The 21,920-nt window shown below is 36.8% G+C and overlaps 1 protein-coding gene across 1 annotated transcript in view; it reads left to right on the top strand.

Moving 5' to 3' along the window:
• The window catches only part of LOC145986697 (aminopeptidase N-like), a 63,465-nt gene that overhangs the window by 32,180 nt on the left and 9,365 nt on the right, over positions 1 to 21,920 (top strand). The window contains exon 8 of the mRNA XM_083121012.1: positions 20,818 to 20,985. Within this exon, the coding sequence (XP_082977138.1) occupies positions 20,818 to 20,985 (168 nt within the window). The remainder of the gene's footprint in view (positions 1 to 20,817; positions 20,986 to 21,920) is intronic.

The following is a 21,920-nucleotide window of genomic DNA, read 5'->3' as shown; positions in this document are numbered from 1 at the left end:
TTATGATATTGCTGAGAACGTAATACATTGTTTCTGCAGTGTTTCGTTCATTTGCGTTACGTGTTGTTTTTGCTGTTTAAAAATGTATGTACACAGTAACAGCGATCAGGTGTCTGAACTGAGGGAGGGGGGACGGGGGTGGTGGGTGGGAGAAGGACATGGATAGTTTGCTTTCAACTGCAATTAGAAAGAATCGTATTGAAAATGGAATTCGGGCAGATGATTTTGGGTCAAATCTACTGGTAGGCAAGGTTTAGCATTAAGAGACCATAGTGACTTTCGCTCACAGAAATTTTCCGTCCTTGCTAAGAAAATGTTCTGTATTTTTCGTAAGTATATCAGTCTCCTAAATGATATTATATATAGTTTTATACAATGTGTGTGTATATATTGAAAAATCGGATGTTGTCAAATGACGTCACTGTGAGTCAAGGGAACTCATGGTTTTGTACTCCTTCTACATATGAATACCATTAATATATACTTGTGTTGCAATATTATCTGTTTCCAATTCTGTTCTGTTTCCTAATATTTATCATTCCTCATAATTAGAGCTTCGGAAATGTCTCGTCTGAAGTTCAACAGATCATTTATTTCTTTTCAAGATTTTCTCCCACGTAGCATATCTCTCTGTCTCATATTCCAGCTATTTTTTTATATGTATAATTTAAGTTCTTTTCTTCCAACTGCAAATCACTAAGTCAATGAAATGATATATTACTTCCAAGTTCCACTTTCATGACTTGAAAAATATTCTTTACCAAGAATAAAATGAAGTCCATTTTGTCAACACCTGCAATCAAAGCGATCTACTCCTTTGTCATCCATGTTGTGTGGATAAATCACTGACTGTCATTCAGTTCTAGTGGCAATTACATCACGTCCCTGCAATAGAGGAGAAAATATATGTAATTCCTTACCTTCATAAATGGTAAAATATAACAGCTAATGAAAATTAGAAACAGATATGAATAGTATTCACAAACGCCACGTCCCTCTCCCCCTCACACACACGCCAAGGCTTCCCCCCTAACATACACACGCCTACGTCAGCACGCAAACAGTGACTTGCCCAAGAGTTTCATAGTTCTTCTTACGTTTTAGTTCCTTTTAATTTTTTTTTAAAAGAAAATTTTTAATCAAAAAAATTTTAACCCCTAGCAGCAATCCCTGGGTACATCGCTACATACATTTGGATAAAAAATAACTTAAAATACACAAAAAACCCACTGAAAACCTTAAGTTGTGTACATTTAATTGTACCAAATATCTTGTAACAATATTGGCTCACGAACTCGTTGCTTTATAATCTTAACACAAAACTCACAATGTTGGCAAATTACGACAACAGATTTTTTAAAAATCTAGCTGCCCCAAAAGACATGAATTTCACAATATAATATGTGGACACATAAAATTGTACATTAACAAATATTAGACCCATCCTCTGTCTGTAAAAAAATATTTGTTACTCATAATAACAAATAAACGTTTACTCAATTGCGTGGAACAATGACCTGTTCGTGTCACACACCTCACGAATGACGTCATCAAGTCTCCAATTTTGTTCGTCTTACAAAGCCAAAAACAGAAATATTGGCCGATTCGTGATTGAAAGGAGTCGACTCAACAGAAAAACTTCTGAGCACGGTCTAACATTCACTTGGCAAATGACGACGCGGTGTGCGAAAGGAGTATGGAGAGGGAAGGAACTACCCCTATGCCCCCACGTCTAATCACCGCCACTGTCAATACATTGAACTATTATGAAACGGTAAAATACAGTTCTAAATCCGTCACTTCGCTTTCGAGTCCATTGCAAATACCTGGTGCTAACATGTTACACCCTCACCACCTGACTGCCCGGCATTGCAGTATAGTCGGGATTGGCAGACCCCCAGACCACAAACAAGATCGATTTCTCCAAAAATTTGTTTAATATTTTGGATTTGTGCAATGTAAATAAATCGAACATTAAGTTGACTAAAGAACATGATATAACATTTTTATACTCTTTACTCTTTCACTTCTTTTAACGTCGCATGCTATCACCAGTGTCATTCTCACTGTTCATAGATTGGATAGCACATGACATTAAAATGGACCAGGATTCAAGCCCATGTTTAGGAGTGCAAAGTATACCAGTCCTTATGTATGCAGACGACAGTCATCTTGTCCGAGACAATAGAGGGTTTACAAAGGGCCATAGATAGCATATATGAGGGGTGCAACAAATATAAAATAAATGTAAACATTAAAAATAAAAAAAATCTTTGCTTTAAAAAATGGCTACATATTTAGCAGACAGGAGACATGGACATACGGGGGGATTTAATAGAGTAGGTTAAAAACTTCACATACCTGAGATCAACACTCTCCCTGACAGTGAAACAAGTCATAAGGACAATAAATAAGCCACCTGGGTGCGTTTCCCGGTCATTCAAAACATCTATTCATCAATAATATTAGGAACATTAAAATGTGGAGTATAACTGTGGGGGTTAAGAGGGGACAACACCACAACCAGCACAAACCGAATTTTATAAGAGGGTAATGGGCGCAAGCAGAGGTACAACCAACTGTGGGATCCTCAAGGAATTGGGATTGAACAGAGACACGGTACAAGCACGGATGAGAGTTGTTAAATATTGGGTGCGATTATCACAAGAGGGCCAAACTACGCTGAGGGGACAATGTTTGGGAATACAGACAAGGGAGGAAAACGTTCACACTTGGGGTTGGGACTTGAAAATTATTGTATTCAATAGCGGAATGGTTTGGGTATGGGAAGAGGGAGGAGGGGGGGCATTTCAACAGAAAGCCAAATCAGAGCAGACTGCCAAACGAAGACCTCTATCAGGGAACAGCTAAGAGTAAGGGAAAGGTGGTAATCAAAATATGTCAATGTTGTGAGGGGAAAAGGAAAAAGGCGCGCTGGCATGGTTCAGACTAGGTGGATGGAAGCAATTAAGGAAGAGAAACGAAGCAGGGGAAACTATATGTTCTTTGTGCGATAGAGAGGAGCCGGACGAGAGGAGTATTGATGTACGCCAACGTCGGTCGCTATTTAATATTCGCAATTAATTTGCACGTATTTATAACTAATTTGCACGGGTTTTAATTATTTTGCACGTACTTAGAACTAATTTGCACGTACTTAGAATACTTTACATTTATGTATTTGCTTATTTATAACTTTTATGAATATATAATTATTTATTTTATGAAAAATATGTATATAGAAGGTAATTAGAGGTACTAAACGCTATGCATATGATTTCATATTCATTACTGCAAAGTATGTGATGTATAAAGCGATAATATTAATGTTTATAATATTGAAAATAAGAGTTTATGGTTTATGAACCGCTATGAACGGTGGAAATGGTACGAAAGAAGACGGTCCCGGTACTCGAACCCGCGATATGCAACGGTAATAAATGGTTTTAGTGTACAACGTATGTAATGTATGTAATAATGTATGTTATTATATGAAAGACGATGGTTTGAAACAGGAGACAGAATACTGTCTCCGAATATCAACTCCGCTCTGAGAGTAGACGAGAAAGGAATTTGGGAGATGTGCGGTCAAGGTCAAATGACGTCATAACGCTAGAACAAAGAAAGAACCCGATTGACCAATCAGAGAAGGCGTCGGTAGGTTTTCAGAACCAGTTTTTTCCAAGGTTAACTAGAACGCAAGAACATAGGGAAGGTATGCAATACTGTAGGGCAGGGGAGGGATTGAACCAGACAACAAAGGATGTCTGCGAATGCGCAGCAAGGGTCAATTTTTTTGAAACTGTGCGTCGCTTGCATGCTAGAACATGTTTCTCTCTATGTAGGCCAAGGTTTTCTAGAACACCAGAACAAAGGATGATGGGAAGTAGTTCAAGGTGAACTAGAACGCAAGAACAAAGAAAGCGTCGGTTTTATTTCAACCAATCAGAAAACGCGTCGGTTTTATTTCAACCAACCAGAGAAGGCGTCAGTTTTGTTTATGAAGTATAAAAAAGCGCGTAAAAGCGAGAAGATGTTAGTTTGAGAAGTATTTCTGAAGCATTGTGTCAGAAAAGATATCAACTTGTGATTATTGTCTGAGATTTGAAGACAAATAACTCAAAAGAAGCTATAATTAAGGTAAGTGAATTGTTACATATATGTATGCTGCTTTTAAATAATATGTAAACCAAATAATGAAGCGAAGCAAGAAACAAATATGTGTAATATGAACAAGTACTACAATTATTTTTCTATTTTTTTTACAGGTGATTCTATTTTCTGTGTACGTGTGACTGGAAGGAACTGTTAGTGAAAGATGGCATCTACAAGCTCAACTAACGAAGCTAACCACACTGCGGTGAGTACTTCGGACGAAATTATACATAATTTTACCTCTGGAATGTATACTTCCCCACTAGAACTCGTTAATGCATATTATGATATGTGTGACAGAGTTGTTTTTCCACGACGATATCCCTACATGTGATCCGACTTTTTTCTGCGAGCCAGTGCAAACAGCAATGTGTCAATTAGGGGTGGGGGCAAATCAGTTTTCCATTGTGGATGAAAGAGAAAGATATTTTAGACGATTCGGAATGCTAGGACGGGAGGTATCTATTGAAATACCTAATCAGGTTGTGGGGGACCCTGAATATTTGGTTGGGTCTATGTTTCAATTTCTAATGAAAAATATTTTTTTGATGTGTCTCCGGACAGTCAGATTGGTTTGATTATTTTAGGCAATGAAACCAATAAGTATATTTATATCCCTTGGCGCCGTCTTTCGGCATTAAATCCCAAGATTATTCAACACTATGTAACCAAAGTGCTGAACAGCAATGAATCCTTCTTTGTAGATAACTCTTTGAAATGCATGGCCCATATTGTCGAACCCAAGCGCGGTAGGGGGAAGAAAAAGTACCCTCTGTACAGAAAGTACGCTCCCCTACTATCAATAAACAATCCTAACCAAAGACAGACTGCTTTTACTATTATGACTAACGATGACAATTTATGCTTGCCACGTGCTATTGCATTTGCCCAAGCAAAAGTTGACAAGAACACAAACAAAATCCAATGCGGTTATGCCATGAAGCACGCGTTGATCCAACCAATGGATGCACTGTAGAGGACATTGTTAAATTTCAAAACCAATTGGGACCAGAGTACCAAATTGTTGTGTTTTGAATGAAAGAGGGCGAAAGGGAGTATGAAGTTATTCGAAGCACACCATTCGCCCCTAAACAGATTAATTTACTCTATCACGATCAACATTTTGATATAGTTAATTCTGTCCCCAAACTTTTTGTGAAACATTTCTACTGTCCATAATGTCAAGTCGGGTTCAATTTCAAATATCAACATACTGAATGCACGAGATATTGTTCATTGTGTGAATACAGTCACGGTGATGAATCCACTAACACTATCCCCAGAAAATGCACTGCATGTAACAGGAAATTTCTGTCCCCGAAATGTTATGAAAATCATTTGCGCACAGAAGGGCGGAAATCAAGTGTTTGCCAATCTATTCACCAATGTAACGTACGTTACAAAGTAGTGAACAAGAAAAAGCGCAAAACTACACACAAATGCCATGAATTCTTTTGTAAAAGCTGTAATGCTTTTGTTGAACCAACACACAAATGCTATATTCAGCCTGTTAAGCCCGAACCAAGTGCAAAGTTTCTTTATATTTTTTTTATGATTTTGAGTGTATGCTGGTAGAGGGCGAGAATGAGCAGAAACACGAAGTCAATCTGGCTGTTGCTAAGCAAGCTTGTCATGTCTGTAAAGACACTGATGCAGATTTCTGCAAGACGTGTGGTCCCCGTGTCCATATTTTCCCCAATATTCAAGAATTTATGCAATATATACAAACTCCGAGAGAAGGGTTTGATAAAATTGTGTGTATTGCACATAATGCAGGGCGATACGATTCTCATTTTGTTTTAAATTACCTGATTACTAAAGAGAATATTACCCCCTCCGTAATTATGCAGGGTAGGAAAATAATAGAGATGTCAATTACAAAGAAAATAGTGTTCAGGGACTCGTTGAATTTCATGCTCATGAAATTGAAGGACTTGCCTGCAAGTCTGGGACTAGCGGAAGATTTGCAGAAAGGCGATTTTAAATATTTGTTTTCCACCCCTGCAAATCAGAATTATGTAGGTCCATTCCCTGATATTCAATATTATGATATAGATTCCAAGTCCCCCAAAGAAAGAGAAGAGATGCTAAAATGGCATGAGGAAACTGTCCAAGAAGGGAAAATTTTTGATTTTCAAAAAGAGTTGCGCGAATACTGTATTAAAGATGTAGAAATTCTTGCTGCTGCATGTATTAAATTCTCTAATCTGATCGAAGATCTGACTGGAATACAGTGCTTTGTTTGCTGCGCGACTCTTGCGTCGTTAGCGTCTTTGATATTTAGAAGTAAATATCTGAAAGAAAACACTCTTATTAAAGTTCCGCCATTTGGATTTTGGGAACAAAACCAACAGTTTCTAATTGCCTTAAAATGGTTAAAGTGGGTAGAAAATAGTGAAAAAATCACTCTAAGACACGCAGGTAATCTCGGGGAGGCTAAAATAGGACGTTATAAATTGGACGGGCTCCATGAAGAAAGCAAAACTGTTTATAGTTTCCAAGGTTGCTACTACCATGCTTGCCCGATTTGTCTTCCTGAAAACAGAGATAAGCCTCTTAACGAGACTGGCGAGACCCTAGACCATAGGTACGAACGTACTGTTACCCGTAAAGAGATATTAGAGCAAATGGGGTACATGGTTGTTGAAAAATGGGAATGTGAATTCAATGAGGAAATTAAAAATGATCCAGAATTACGCAAATTTATTGCTGAGAATTGTTATTCCCTGAATAACCCACTTATCCCAAAACAAGCTTTTAATGGGGGACGCACTGAACTTTTCAGGGCAGTTTATGAAAAACAAAAAAATGAAAATACGAGCATGAAACTGCTAGATGTAGTTTCCCTTTACCCTGCAATGATGAAGCAAACAAAAATGCCTACAGGGAAACCAGTGATTTACACGTCAGAGTTTCCTACCTTGGATAATGTGTTTGGGGTTGTAAAATGTGATATTCTCCTCCCTAAAATTTATATTTACCAGTACTGGGCATGTCATGCAATAACAAATTAATGTTTGCTTTATGCAGAACTTGTGCACAAAGCGAGAATCAAGAACAATGTACACACACAGATAAAGAAAGATACTTACATGGCACCTGGGTATCGGAAGAACTGAAACTGGCTGTTAAAAAAGGGTACAAAATACTCAAAATATATGAAATTTGAGATTTTCCTTCGGCTCACCAGAATGATAATGTGTTCAAAGACTATGTAGACACATTTCTTAGACTGAAACAACAGTCTTCAGGATATCCTTCCGGCTGCAGTTCAGAAAATGACAAAGACAAGTATATTCAAGATTATTTCGATCATGAGGGAATTCAACTTGTAAAAGATGAAATTGCACCTAACCCGGGACTTCGTTTAATTTCCAAAATTCTGCTAAATTCTTTGTACGGGAAATTTTCTGAAACTACTTTAAAAACTAAGTCTATTTTTGTAAATACAGAACAGAAATTCCATGATATAGTGTTTAATCCGCAGTATGAAATCAGTAATGTTGTCCCTATTTCCGAATCTTGTTTATTAGTGAATTATATTGATCTTGAAAGCAAAAATGAACCGTTAGTACTCTCAAATGTACTTGTCTCTGCGTTTATTACTGCTTATGGAAGAATGCACTTATATTCTTTTATGGACAAAGTCAAGAAAAGTATTCACTACGTGGATACGGACTCTGTGTTCTATGTAGAAAGAGAACATGAAAAACTTATTCCTACAGGCTCATTTCTTGGTGAAATGACGGATGAGATTAAAGAGCCCTACCAAATTACATGTTTTTTGGGTGGTGGTCCCAAAAACTATGCATATAAGATGGTGAACAAACATGATCCTCAGGATGAGAAACATGTTATTAAAGTAAGGGGCATTACTATGAATTACAGAACACGACTCCAGATTAATTTTGATTATTTTAAGCAACTGGTCAAAGGGGAAATTGAAAAGCGAGTTGTTGAGAACCCCCGTAAAATTAAACGAAAAGCCAATTTTGAAATTGTTTCTGAATCTGAGCAGAAAACACACCAAGCAGTCCACACAAAACGTAGAAAAATTGAAAATTTTGAGACGGTTCCATATGGTATCTAAATAAAAAACGAGTGTTTTGTTTTATTTTTTTATTGTTTTTTAAAGGCCTAAGACCCTTCTTAGTGCCTCAATTTGCATTGATATCCATGGGCACTCCCCGTTGACGCGCCGCCTGGTACAATAGCCACATTTTTCTTCTTTTCGGCGCCTCCGGCGCGACAGGGGAGGGTCCACCGGCCGAAGGCGGTGTTCCGTCCTCAAATGATACATGAGGGCCTTTTTGCCTCTGAATCCCGTTCTCCAGCATATTTCACATTCTCTTTTGATTTCATCCTGAAAAGAAAAGATGAAATTAATTTGTGGTTTATATTTAGGTTTAAAAATTATGATAATATATAAATGTCCCATTGTGTGTCTGCGCTTCAAGCAGAGAACGTGTGTTGTTCAACATGGAACTGCGTTTTACACACCCTTTTACAATGATGGTTTGTGGACCCTCACAAAGTGGAAAAACCACTTTTGTGGATAAGCTTCTATTTTTGAACATAAAATGTTTACACAAGTTCCAAAAACAGTAATATGGGCTTATGGTGCGGTTCCTCCCAGATTAAAATTAAGCCAAAATACAAATATTCAGTTTATTGAAGGAATCCCTAATGTAGCAAATATGGATATTGAAACTCCTGGATTAATTGTCATTGATGATCTAATGAATGAAAGCAGCAAAGATTCCGCTGTCGCAGATACATTTACGAAATATTCTCATCACAAAAATATAAGTGTTATTTTTATAGTACAAAACTTATTTCACAAAGGTGCTAAAATGAGAGACATAAGCCTCAACTCACACTATCTTGTGATGTTCAAAAATCCACGTGACAAACACCAAATATACCATTTAGCACGACAATTCAAACCTGACAATAGTAAAAGTGTTTTGGAAGCTTTTCAAGATGCAACTGAAACACCACACAGTTATTTAATGTTCGATTTAACACAAAATACACCTGAAATTTTACGTATGAGGGCGCATATTTTCCCCGATGAACAACTGACTATTTATGCCACTGGAAAGCATGTAAACAAACCATTTCTTGTGCGAACGTCAGAATGACATCACAACTAAAAGAACTTGCTCCGGCACTTAAATTATTGTGTAAATTAAAACCTATTCAACGGAAACGCCTTTTGCAACGAGCAACACCAGGACTAGTTCGTGTAATAGGACAATGTGCAGCCAATACAGTACGCGGTAATATTCTGCTTTCAGAGGTACAAAAAACCAAGCTTCAAAAGTATAAGGCCAGTTTGCGTAAACTAGCGGCGAAGGGCACTTCTCTCAAAAATAAAAAGAAAATATTAATTCAAAAAGGCGCCGGCTTTTTACCATTTTTAATCGGGCCGATTATATTAGCGTTAGGTAGTGCATTGTTTTCACAATGAGCGTGAGAAAAATGATTCTTGTTCCTGAGGACTTTGCCACTAATATGCATGCCTCCGTTGAGAAAGCTCAGAGACACGAATCAAGATTAGATTCTAATATTCGTACAATATTAGCACGTGAAGATATAGGGGAAAGTGAAAAATGGAAACTTTACCAACAGGCACTTCGACTATTTGTTAATTTTACTAAGCCTATTCCCACACACCTACCAGTGATCGAAGAAGAAAATAAGCTGCCACAAATAAGTGAACCAATCCAACAAGACGACCCCCCTCCTAGTGTTACTCTCAGGGAAGAAATTCTTGCTTCAGTACCGAAAACTGTTCAGAAAAAAAGAGAAATTTTACTTAAAAGACTATTCTCTTCTCAATATATAAATTGGGACGCACATGGAACAGTGTACATAAATGGAAAAAGAATTCAGGGTTCAAATATCATCGATCTGATTAATGATTCTGTTCGCCCCCGTAAAAAAAGTCGAGATCCTGTCGGGAGAGATCAGTTCTAATCTATCCTTCATTCTCTAAACATACCCAAAGAATATATAGTTACACGCACGCCACTACCCCCTTCAAGAAATAGGAAAGCTGAGTTTATATGGGAAGATATATTAAGTATGGACCTTAAAACATTGTATTATACACATGAACTACCGGCTTCATTTTCCAATACTGAAAAATTATCCAAACATTCTACGCAATCACGAAAGAATATTTCTCAGTGGCTATCAAAACAAGATGCATATACTTTACATGTTCCAGTTAGAAAAAAATTCCCACGTAAACGCTACGAAACCACTTTTCCCCTGGAACTTATGCAAATGGATTTGGCAGATATGCAGAATATCGCCAAGTACAATGACGGTCTACGCTATATACTTTGTGCAATTGACGTGTTTTCAAGGCAAGCGTTCTGTATACCAGTCGGGTGAAATTATGGCAAAAGCAATCACTAAAATTATAAACATGTTAGAATATCCCCCTGTTTACTGCCAGACAGATCAAGGAAAAGAGTTTTATAACGCTCAAGTGAAAAAAGTGTTTGACAAGTACAATATTATTCATTATAGCGTTTATTCAGAAATGAAAGCAGCAGTAGTGGAACGATTTATTCGTACTTTAAAATCAAAATTGTATAAACACTTCTCAGCCAATAATACGTATTGTTATGTAGATATTCTTCCCCTTGTAGTAAAATCATATAATCACTCGTATCACCGTTCTATAAAAATTTATCCTGTTGAGGTGAGCGAAAATAATGCGCTGCAGGTCTGGTCTCAGTCTAGAAACAATACAAGTAAAAAAACCAATAATATCAAATTTAAATTTAATATTGGTAATTACGTAAGGATAAGTAAAGCCAAAATGAAATTCGAAAAAGGATATCTACCTAGTTGGACAGAGGAAATTTTTATAATTAGCGATCGTATGAGTACTGATCCCCCTACATATCGTATAAAAGACTGGAGTAACGATCCTGTCAAGGGCATTTTCTATGAACCAGAATTACAAAAAATTACACTTGATCCAGATAAGCCATTTACTATCGAGAAATTTCTAAAACGAAAGGGAGACTTTGTTCTAGTAAAATGGAAAAACTACCCCCTCGCATGTGCAAGTTATGTACATAAATCAGATATTACGCGTGTTTAGGTTAGTTGCCATTATGCCGCTGGACGAATTCTATGTTACATTACCTCCCAATGTAAACTTGAACTTGTTTCCTGATAATAAAATAGCACATTACCGTACTAAGCTGAGTGAACCAATAGAATTAAATGAACAGTGGGTGGTGGCGGCCACAGAGCTTCATTTAACTTGGAGTTTTTATAATATTATTTCCGATACAAATAGCATTTCATATGAATTTAAACCGAAAAAGAAGGACCAGATTTTTTATAGTGAAAGTATAGTTCCTAAAGGTTACTACTCCAATATTCCATTATTATTAAACAATATTCCCCCTTCAAAAAGAAAACTGCTTGCTCAACATGTCCGATTTGGCTATACTTTGTCCACGCATAGTATGTATACACAAACAACACTACAGGAAGATGAATTTATGAAAGTGTATATATCTCCACAATTAGCTCCAGTGTTTGGTTTTTCGTTGGATACTCCTCAGTCAGAACTATCTATACATTCGGTTATTGGTCCAGGCACGGCAAGATCAAGTTCTATTTATGCTTGTAATTTAGATTATCATATCCCCCGTGAAATCAACATATGCACAGATATTTTCAAATATCAAGCAAATATAGGTCCTGTAATACGAACGGTTAGTGTGGCTGATTATGAATATGGAGCAATAAAAAGTTATATATTTGAGCCCAGGCAGTATCTAAAAGTCGAGAAGCGTTACTTTGAAACAATTGAAATTATATTAAAAACAGAGCATGGAACTTTGCTTCCATTTGAGTTTGGAGCGTCAAGCGTTACATTACATTTTAAAAAAGTGGAATAATGATTTCTGAAGGCAGTGATAATGATTACTATGTAACTTTGGTTTCAAAGGCATCCAAAAATATTTTTCCGACTAATACACCTGCTCATTTTTTAACTAAACTTTCTAATGCTGTTAAGCTCGAGTCTGGAGGCTGGTTAGTGGGTCTGTCTGAAATTCATTTCACAAACAGTGTGTTTAATATTCAAAAAGGACAAAATGAAATTATGTGGACTTTTTATAACCAAGAGTCGGATCAGTCAAGTAAAGAGAGCGGTAAAACAATTGTTCCCCCTGGATATTATTCAAGTGTGGACTCTGTTTTACAAGTTTTAAATCAAGATCATATTGGAGAAGGGCTTTTTCGATTCGGTTATAACCCGTCCAGCAATATTGTTGAGGGAAAATACAATGCACAGTTATCTACACTGAACTTCTCTGATATTTTGGCTCTGCAGTTAGGATTCGAACCAAATAGAAATCTTGTTAAATAACAACATAGTTCGAAACAAACCAACCTAAATATTGGTTATCCCCAGCAGGTTTTAGTATACACTAATGTACTCAGTTACCAGTTTGTAGGAGATACAAAGGCACCTCTTTTAAGAATGTTTACATTTTCTTCGGTCCCTTATGGCCGGTCACGATCTATAATATTTAACCCCGTTCATTATATGCCTGTATCGAAGTATTTATTTGATACAATAGAAATAGTTTTAAGAGACAACACAGGTCGTAAACTCTCATTTGCCTTCGGAGATCTGAGTGTTAAACTACATTTCAAGCGACAATGAGATACGATAGACGTCAGTTGTATCGAGATTATTATCTGAACCAGGCGGGAACAGGTTTACCTTATTTTTCCGGTCCTCCGTATCAGAAAGGCCACGGAGCCCTCGGTTCAATATTTAAAAAATTGTTTCGTTTTGCGGCCCCTTTATTAAAACAGGGAGCTAGAGCAATTGGCCAGCAAGCTTTACATTCGGGAATGGAGTTTGTTGGGGATGTTCTACAAAACAGGCCACTCAAACAATCTTTCAGAGATCGTGTAAATCAGGCGGGACAAGCTCTTCGTGAAAAGGGGGAGAGAAAAATTTCTCAGATTCTTTCAGGTAAAGGGAGACAGAAACGAAAGGCTAAAACTATAAAATTCGAACCACCATTTATTACCTGCCAGTCACGCAAAAAGAGGCGAAGAGTACACAGAGATATATTCGCTAATTAACTACCATGTCGTTAGTAAACTGTAACTCATCGGAATGCACAAATACAGAATTGGATTTGTTTTCTCTGCCATTAACTCAAACTAGCATTGAAAATTCTTGTTTAGTGGAGTATCGTCCCATTTCATCTTTAACTAGTAACAGTCCAGTCGAGTTTGCCATTACTGGAGACAGTGGAGAATACATTGATCCAGCACACATTTATCTGTACCTAAAATGTAAAATAACTAAACCAGATGGTACAGTCTTAGCTGCCGATAATCTGGTTGCCCCCGGAAACAATTTTCTACATACTGCATTCAGTCAGGTCGACGTTTCGTTAAATGACAAATTGATTTCGTCTCGTCTCATCTCATCTCATCTCACTGCTTCTCTTTGGTATCGCAATACGCCTGGAAAATTAGAAAATCTAACTGAAAATAAAGGAATTGAAAAACGAATGAGTCTTGCTGCGCAAAGTCGGTCATTCGACATGTATGGTCGACTGTATTCTGATTTTATGTGCCAACCTCGTCTTCTCTTGAGCAATGTGTCCATGAGAATTAAATTACATAGATCAAACGATGCATTTTCATTGATGGCCGCCGAAAATACTTCGTATCGTGTAGAAATACAGGACATTTCTCTTTATGTAAAAAGAGTTACTGTATCTCCTGATATAGGTCTTGCTCATGCAAACGCTCTTGAAACTACTACAGCTAAATACCCAATTACACGCGTGGAAATAAAATCAATAACTATCCCTCAAAATATTACTTCTTATAATCTAGATAATATATTTTAGGCACTGTTCCTAAACGTGTAATATTAGGTTTTGTTGAAAATTCAGCTTTCAATGGTCAAATACATAAAAACCCCTTTAATTTCCATCATTTCGGATTGAATAAAATTCAACTCCAAATTGGAACTAGAACCATTCCAAACCAACCTCTCTGCCCAAGCTTCACAGACAAAAATATCCAAGCATATTACAATTTATTCTCTGGAACGGGAATACATTACCAGGATACAGGAAATAGTCTCTCCCGAGAAGATTTTGATAATGGATTTGCTTTGTATCCCTTTATCCTTTCACCCACAATGGAAATTGACTCTGCTTGGGACATATTACGCGATGGGAGTGTAAGTGCTAAACTGTCATTCTCTGCTCCGTTGCCTACGGCGGTCACGTGCATTATTTATGGAGAATTCGACTCTTTACTAAAAATAGATAAGCACAGAAGTATCTTCCCAGATAATACAAAATAATAATCAGTTGAGTACCAGCCTGGAGGGAGTACGGATCACAATATGAAGGCTGTCGTTGATTGTCAAGGATTCCGAGACAATTCTGGCAACTTTATTCCTAAAGAACTAGCTATTGTCGATGCAGACTCAGATAGTATGCAATCATCGATATTTCTACCACCTTACGAATGGGATACTTTAGATATTGGAGCAAAAAACGAAAATATGTGGCAAACACAAAATAAACATTCTCTCGAATGGCCTATCGGTGAACTTTGCTATTCAAAATTGTTTTCTGTACTTTCCCAGTACACCGAAAACGCCTCAGTTATTTATTCTTTTGGAGCTGACAAATGCAAGTTTCTGATTAAAATACTTCACCGCACTGTGGTTAACCTCGCGGACCTAAGATGCCCTAAAGCGTCGCTGTTAGCCTTCCCTGCACAAAATTGCTGTCGCAATTATCACAGATTAAGAACAATCAAATGTGCTCTTAGAGACGCACATGTATACGCATCTTATCTCCGTAGCTTCATACTTCAATAGCATATTATAAGAGAATCCACAAGGACTTCACCTAAACAGAACACCTCAACGTCAGACAGTGGATATTCATCCTTAGCTTCGTTTTACAACGACGCTTCTTCTGTGTATTACTTATCCGAGCAAAGTTGCTGTTCAAAGGATAGTGCATTTTCGGATAGTGAAAAATGAATAACATTGAAATTGAAAAAACTGTTCAATCAGACAAAAGTCTGTCTTTTATTTTTCGAGGTGTTTTTGCTAATAATACATTGCCAAAAAGTGTGCAATTGCCTGCTGCATTGATTATTAACACCGACAATGAATCTGGACCAGGGATACACTGGACAAGTTTGTTTATAAACAGTGATAAGGAGGCCCTGTACTTTGATAGTTTTGGTCAGCCTCCTAGTGCAAATGTACTAAAATTTATAAAAAAGAACTGTATTTCATGGTGCATCAGTGAAACGGCGGTTCAAAACCCAAACTCATCAATGTGTGGGATTTATTGTATTATGTTTTTACATTATATGTGCCGTGAGTTACCCCTAACCTATTTTCTGTCATTGTTTGGAACAGACTTAAAAAGAAATGACAGAATTGTATGGACAAAATTCTCAAGTGCCTTTCCTTAATTTACAGTGAATGTGTGGAGCAGGCAATACTGAAAAATATCCTGATCCTACATGTTCAAAACATAAACTTGGTGTGAGAAAAATGAAAAACTTCTGGCGTGTCAAGCTTCACAGTCCAGAGAAAGAACTTTCTATAAACCTAACACTGTCATTTGAATATGGTTTCCTAGTGTCTAAATATAACAGCGTAGTGTTAAAGCTGTTATCTATGTACAATCTTGCTTGAGAAAATCAAAAGCGTTGTGTTGACGCTATGTATTACAACATGTGTACAACCTGACTTATAAAACTGTAAAGCGTTGTATTAACGCTATGTATAACCTTTTGTAAAATTACTTTGACTCTGTATTCATTTTGTAGTAGATTAGTTTTAGAACAATAAACTTGTATGTAGTAGACTTGTGCGTTTTATTTCTTTTTAAAAATAAAAGGTTTATAGTTATATAAAAAGTAAAAAAAGCTAATATTGTTGGTGCAAGCGGTCCTAGGTTCGATCCTTGTTAGGGATCTTGCACAAATCTCAAATACATTAATCGCGACTGTTACTACAATTCACTTTTATTTCGTCTCGCCACGCTAAACACTTTGCAGCTAAAACAAAAAACACAACCGAGATAGAACTTGACTAGGTAGTTTGTATTTAAGATAAAACACTAAGTCAAATTCCATTCTCGTATAACACTTGTACTTAGATAAAAAAATGCAATACTTACAATATGCATCTTTATAATTCTTCTTTTCTTTCTCAGTCGATCACACGCACCAGCAAACACAGTAGAAAAATAACAAAAATGTGCGGACAAATTCGGATTCCTAAGTTTAAATAGCCCAAAAAATCGGGCCGAAAGTTCAAGGCCTTCTCCAGCCACCCCTATTTTCCACAGTGGAAAATAACAATCCCTTTAAATTCACGCTGCCTTGTTAACTCTACGGGTCCAAATTTAAAACCCTCATCCTCTCTTTACATTAGATAAATTCCTTACGTCCACCCGCCTTGAATTATATCACCTTCGACTTATGTCCTTTTAACTTAAAATCCTTTTTTCGTCCAAATTCTCTACCTGGTTTGGCGATTACTATTTTACTGTCCGTATGATCCCACACACAGACGGACTTTTCCGCTTATCGGGAGACTTTTAAAATTATCATTTTACAATCTCTTGTCTTTTTTCAAGGGACACAATCACCCCGTGATACATTTTCTTTTTCTACCTAAAATAGAAGCGATTTTTATCTCTAACCAATTTATTTTCCTCAAATGATTTGTCGTATATTTCTTCCGACACAACAACAACCCGTCTCGCCCACAACCCTTTCGCCTTGACCTACATTAACAGAGGCTTCATTCTTGATACCTGTGCGGAATATTAATTCAATCTCTCTGTCTACCCTCACCGCCGAGTCGAGATTCGGAGAGCGTATTCTGTCTAGCGTCTGAGACCACAGTCTTTCATAACATAATGAAATTATTACATACATTGTACACTGACCATTTATTACCGTTGCATATCGCGGGTTCGAGTACCGGGACCGTCTTCTTTCGTACCATTACCACCGTTCATAGCGGTTCATAAACCATAAACTCTTATTTTCAATATTATAAACATTAATATTATCGCTTTATACATCACATACTTTGCAGTAATGAATTTGAAATCATATGCATAGCGTTTAGTACCTCTAATTACCTTATATATACATATTTTTCATAAAATAAATAATTATATATTCATAAAAGTTATAAATAAGCAAATACATAAATGTAAAGTATTCTAAGTACGTGCAAATTAGTTCTAAGTACGTGCAAATTAATTAAAACCCGTGCAAATTAGTTATAAATACGTGCAAATTAATTGCGAATATTAAATAGCGACCGACGTTGGCGTACATCAATACTACTGACGAGCGTATCCTACTGAACTGCCCTTCTACACGTGACCTAAGGGACAAATATATGAAAAACTTAACAGGGAGGGAGGTGATAGAAGTGGTAGACGACAGAATAAAGATACAAGAAGTGGGACAGTAAATGGAGATATACCTGGGAGAAGTAAGGAGGGGTATATTACTAACGTAAAGAGGGGAATATTAATGCACGACTTTAAGGGAACAGAAAGTGTTTGTAGAATAAAATTTATGTAGATCGTACAGCTCGCACCAGAAAGAAAATAAATAAATAATAAAGTAGAAAGTCGCGTTTCTAACTTTTCGGTTAATCGCAACGATGAATGAAGATATTATGGATGAAATGGGACGTGAATGTCATTTTATATATTCCAACTTCGCCTCCCTCTCTTCATGACGTTTCACACTGACCACTCCTGCATGGAGGTTCGCCTGCGAGTTAACCGTGTTCTCGATCATTCTCGCTAATTTACAATGTTCATTTGTCACATTAAGTAAACGATTTTTACATCTGCACCACTCAAAATGGCTTCTGTGTGGCTACCTTTCTTCAACATTATTGTTCTCCACAATATTTCGGAAGCCTCAATACACCGTCTTATACATTAGCATCTACTTCTGAATTGAGTTGGCCAACGCATATTGAACGTATCTCAGAAATATGTTCATTTGCAATGCACTTTGCTTCATCAAGTAGATTAAAGAGTGCTGCATAAACTATGAAATTACTCCGTGTGTCTCTGGCTATGGCCTTTTCGTTTTGATTTGATATGCTTTGGTTCATATTACGTCGTTTTTCTGTCAATTTTGGCTAAACGCGAACACGAAGACTGATGATGATATGGTGAGATGGATGAAGGGAGAATATGGACGACAACACGAGTCCCATAGAGGATTATGTTGACTGTGAGTCCAGATGTCAGAGCCTCGGTAGTCTTCAAAATGCAGTCCAAGGTGCACTACTTGGAAGTGAGGGCCTCTTCCGGTGATCATTGGTTATCATAGGTATAACAGTATTAACTCCGTAAATGATCTCAAGGATTTGTTGAAGGCCTGAACTGCCATTAGATAAGCAACACATGACAGGAAACTGATCTTGATATGAAGACCACCCAGCCTTAATATGGGCTGCTTCAGAGGGCTATCTGAGTTCTCATTGCCTACCATACACTGTGCGTTCAGATATATTGGTTGATCAAATGTGATGATATTTGTGTGATTTACCTCTTTGAGCGCCCACAAATATAGTGCAATGTGTATTGAATGCATATCTGGAAGTGAAGAAATCGCTGTTTTCCCTGGATGATCACCTTTTTCGATTATTTGCCGCAGGACCTGCTACAGATAGACTTGTGTTGTGTGGTCCATATATGTTTGTGATTATCCATTCATCCATCCTTATCTTCGTGATGAATCAAAAGTTGCAGAAAAACGACGTAATATAAACTAAAGCAGATCAAATAAATTCGGAATAGCCTTAGCCAGAGGCACAAGGGATCATTTCATATAATATGAATGAAGCACTCTTCAAGCTACTTGAAGAAGCAAAGTGCATGTTGCAAATGAAGATATTTCTGAGATACGTACAATAATCGTTGGCCATTTCAATTCAGAAGTAGACGCTAATGCAATACATTAGGATGATCGATATTCTTCTGAATTTTATTAAAGCCGAGAGTATTGGGATGTGGAGTTTACATCTTCAACTAGTGATGCATATGTTCTCCTTTTGCTGCATAAGGGGGAACTACCTGAGCTACAAGTGCACGTCCGTATGTACAGGAAACGATGAAATTTAACATGTTAGCACCAGGTATCTGCATGAAATTCTGCAATGGACTTTCTGGCAAAGTGACTGATTAAAAACTGTATCATAATAGTTCAATGTATTGATAGTGGCGGTAATTAGACGTGGGGCATGGGGAGCAATGCCCCTCCCACCCATACACATTTTTTTTTGTCCCAGCACTATGGTCTCCTAATGCTAAGCCTTGCCTACCAGTGGATGTGACCCAAAATCATCTGCCTGAATTCCATTTTCAATACGATTCTTTCTAATTGCAGTAGGCTATAAAGAAAGTAAACTGTCCATGCCCTTTCCCCTCCATTGCTTAATTCAGATACATAATCGCTGTTACTATGTGTATACATTTTTAAACATCAAAAACAACACGTAACAAACGGAAGTTCACGAAACACTGAAGAAAACAATGTACTATGTTCTCAGCAATATCATAAGAAATGGAACACGTAAAATATCGGGAAACACATGACTGTGCATTAGACTACATATCTCCTCAACCCTTGACATAAAAAGCGCGAAACAAAAAGCAATCTCTAGAGGAATTCATAAGCTATAAATTTTGTTCAGTAATTTTTGGACGTACATTACATAGTTTCTTGCATATTTGCTGTTTTTTTGTGTCAGAAAACAACTTTTACGCTAATTCTAAAAATGAAAGAAAATATTTGAATCTTTCTAATTCAATTAAGATTTATGGCAGCTCTATCAAACAAAAACATAATTTAGCAAGTTTTTTGCTCTTTCAGTTTGGTTATTTTTACATTTTGTGTACATACAATGTACCGTTTTCGATATATTACATGTTCTTAGTTTTCAAGGTAAATCTTTGCCGCCATTTTGGAAGATGGTGAATTTTTCCCAAACATTTGGATGGTGGATACTTAATGTATTATTCACTACACCATTCCGCACAATCTGGCACAAAAGAGAACATTTGTGTTGCAATTATGCCCGGGTGAAATCGTTTATTTTCTCTATTATTAATAATGTATGTAGAGGTAGTATATGTGTAATTACCATTTTAGTACTTCGTTTTAAGAGTTGTTGAAAGACGAAGATGGTATTCGGCGTCATTTTGTGGGAGATTGCATTTACAACGTTTGTTTTTCTCGATCTCCTTTGCTTTCATTTGTTTTTTTATTACCTCAGGGAGAGGCCTTCGTCCCATCGCCCCCCTTGCGTGTAGAAATTATCATTAATGAAATAATTAGCATCAATTGCCATCACCCTTGTTTCTTAATTCAACTTAATTTTCGATATGCTTTGTTCATAGTGAGGGTGAAAATAAGTAATATACTAAAGTGGTATGTGGTTCACAAACAATAAGCATGATATTATTCAATACATTTAAATATTAATCGCACCGTCTATAGCATAGTAGTTTCACTTTTCTTCCAATGTCGATTACGGATTCTGCTTTCTTCCCCTAGCATCTCTAGAATTACCTTTTGCCGCATTTCAAATTTTGCATCAAGAGAAGAGTGGAACTTCCTGTTCGAGAGGTATCTCAACCTGCCCAGCTCTTACGACTCTGAGAGCAGAGACCGCTTCCTTCGGTCGCTGGCTACCTGTGTTAATGACGATTATAAGGTTCAAAGGTGAGTGATGGATTTAACTCTGCATAACTCGTTGAAGATTTTAATTTAAATCCGATTTAGACGGAAGCCTTTCTTTAGCATATTTGCTAGCATAAATGCTTTCAAAAATCTTATAGCATTTTTTATGATAGACAGTGCTTTACACGGTAGCATTTCATGTAACATTTCCGTTTGCAAATGCGATGCGAAGCGTGCAGAAAACATTGGATACTCTTCAGTACGAAAGGCATACGAGTTACGCGGTATTCACTTAATAACTAATAAATGTAAAGACGAAGAGATGTATTTTATAAGAGGAATGATTATTTAATTTACAAGAAACCGTGTAAACAAAGTGAAACCCTTCATATTTTCTTTTGGCGTTAAGTAACCATAAATTTCACCTATATATTGAGATATTTCTGCCAGTGGCCGGCGTTTACAATTGAAAAAAATATTTATTCTTCTGTACGTGTACTGCTAAAAAGTACATATTTAAGAAACGCCATTGATTTGTAAATAAAATAGTTACGTTTTAAATGTTTTTCCATTCTGTTGCATAGTTATTGGCTTTCAAAAATGTGAAGTGATGCATTGTCTTCGGCATATCTTTCGGCCGCCATTACATCTAAACTCGTGACCTAGAGCTCGCATTCTGATTGGTTATGGTATTCCAAATGCTAAGAAAATTAGAACCGATTCTATCTATGAAAATGTCTTGGAATATGCTATGGCAACAAAATAATATCAGATTTCAATTTACACGGTAGAATTAAGAAAATGTTAAGGAAAAAGCCAAGGAAAATGCCTTCGTCTAGAGCGGGACTTGGGTTATCACAGATCAAAACGTTACGAGGTAATTCATGATCTCCATTGGTTATTTAGCAAGAGAAGCACGAGTAAATGTTATTGAAAGTAATGATATAGTTATATCCCAACAAACAGAATAAAGTATT

The sequence above is a fragment of the Lepisma saccharinum genome, chromosome 4, assembly GCF_977018435.1.
Source record: "Lepisma saccharinum chromosome 4, izLepSacc3.1, whole genome shotgun sequence".
Taxonomy (NCBI): Eukaryota; Metazoa; Arthropoda; class Insecta; order Zygentoma; family Lepismatidae; genus Lepisma; species Lepisma saccharinum.
This window is presented reverse-complemented; position numbering and strand designations above follow the sequence as displayed.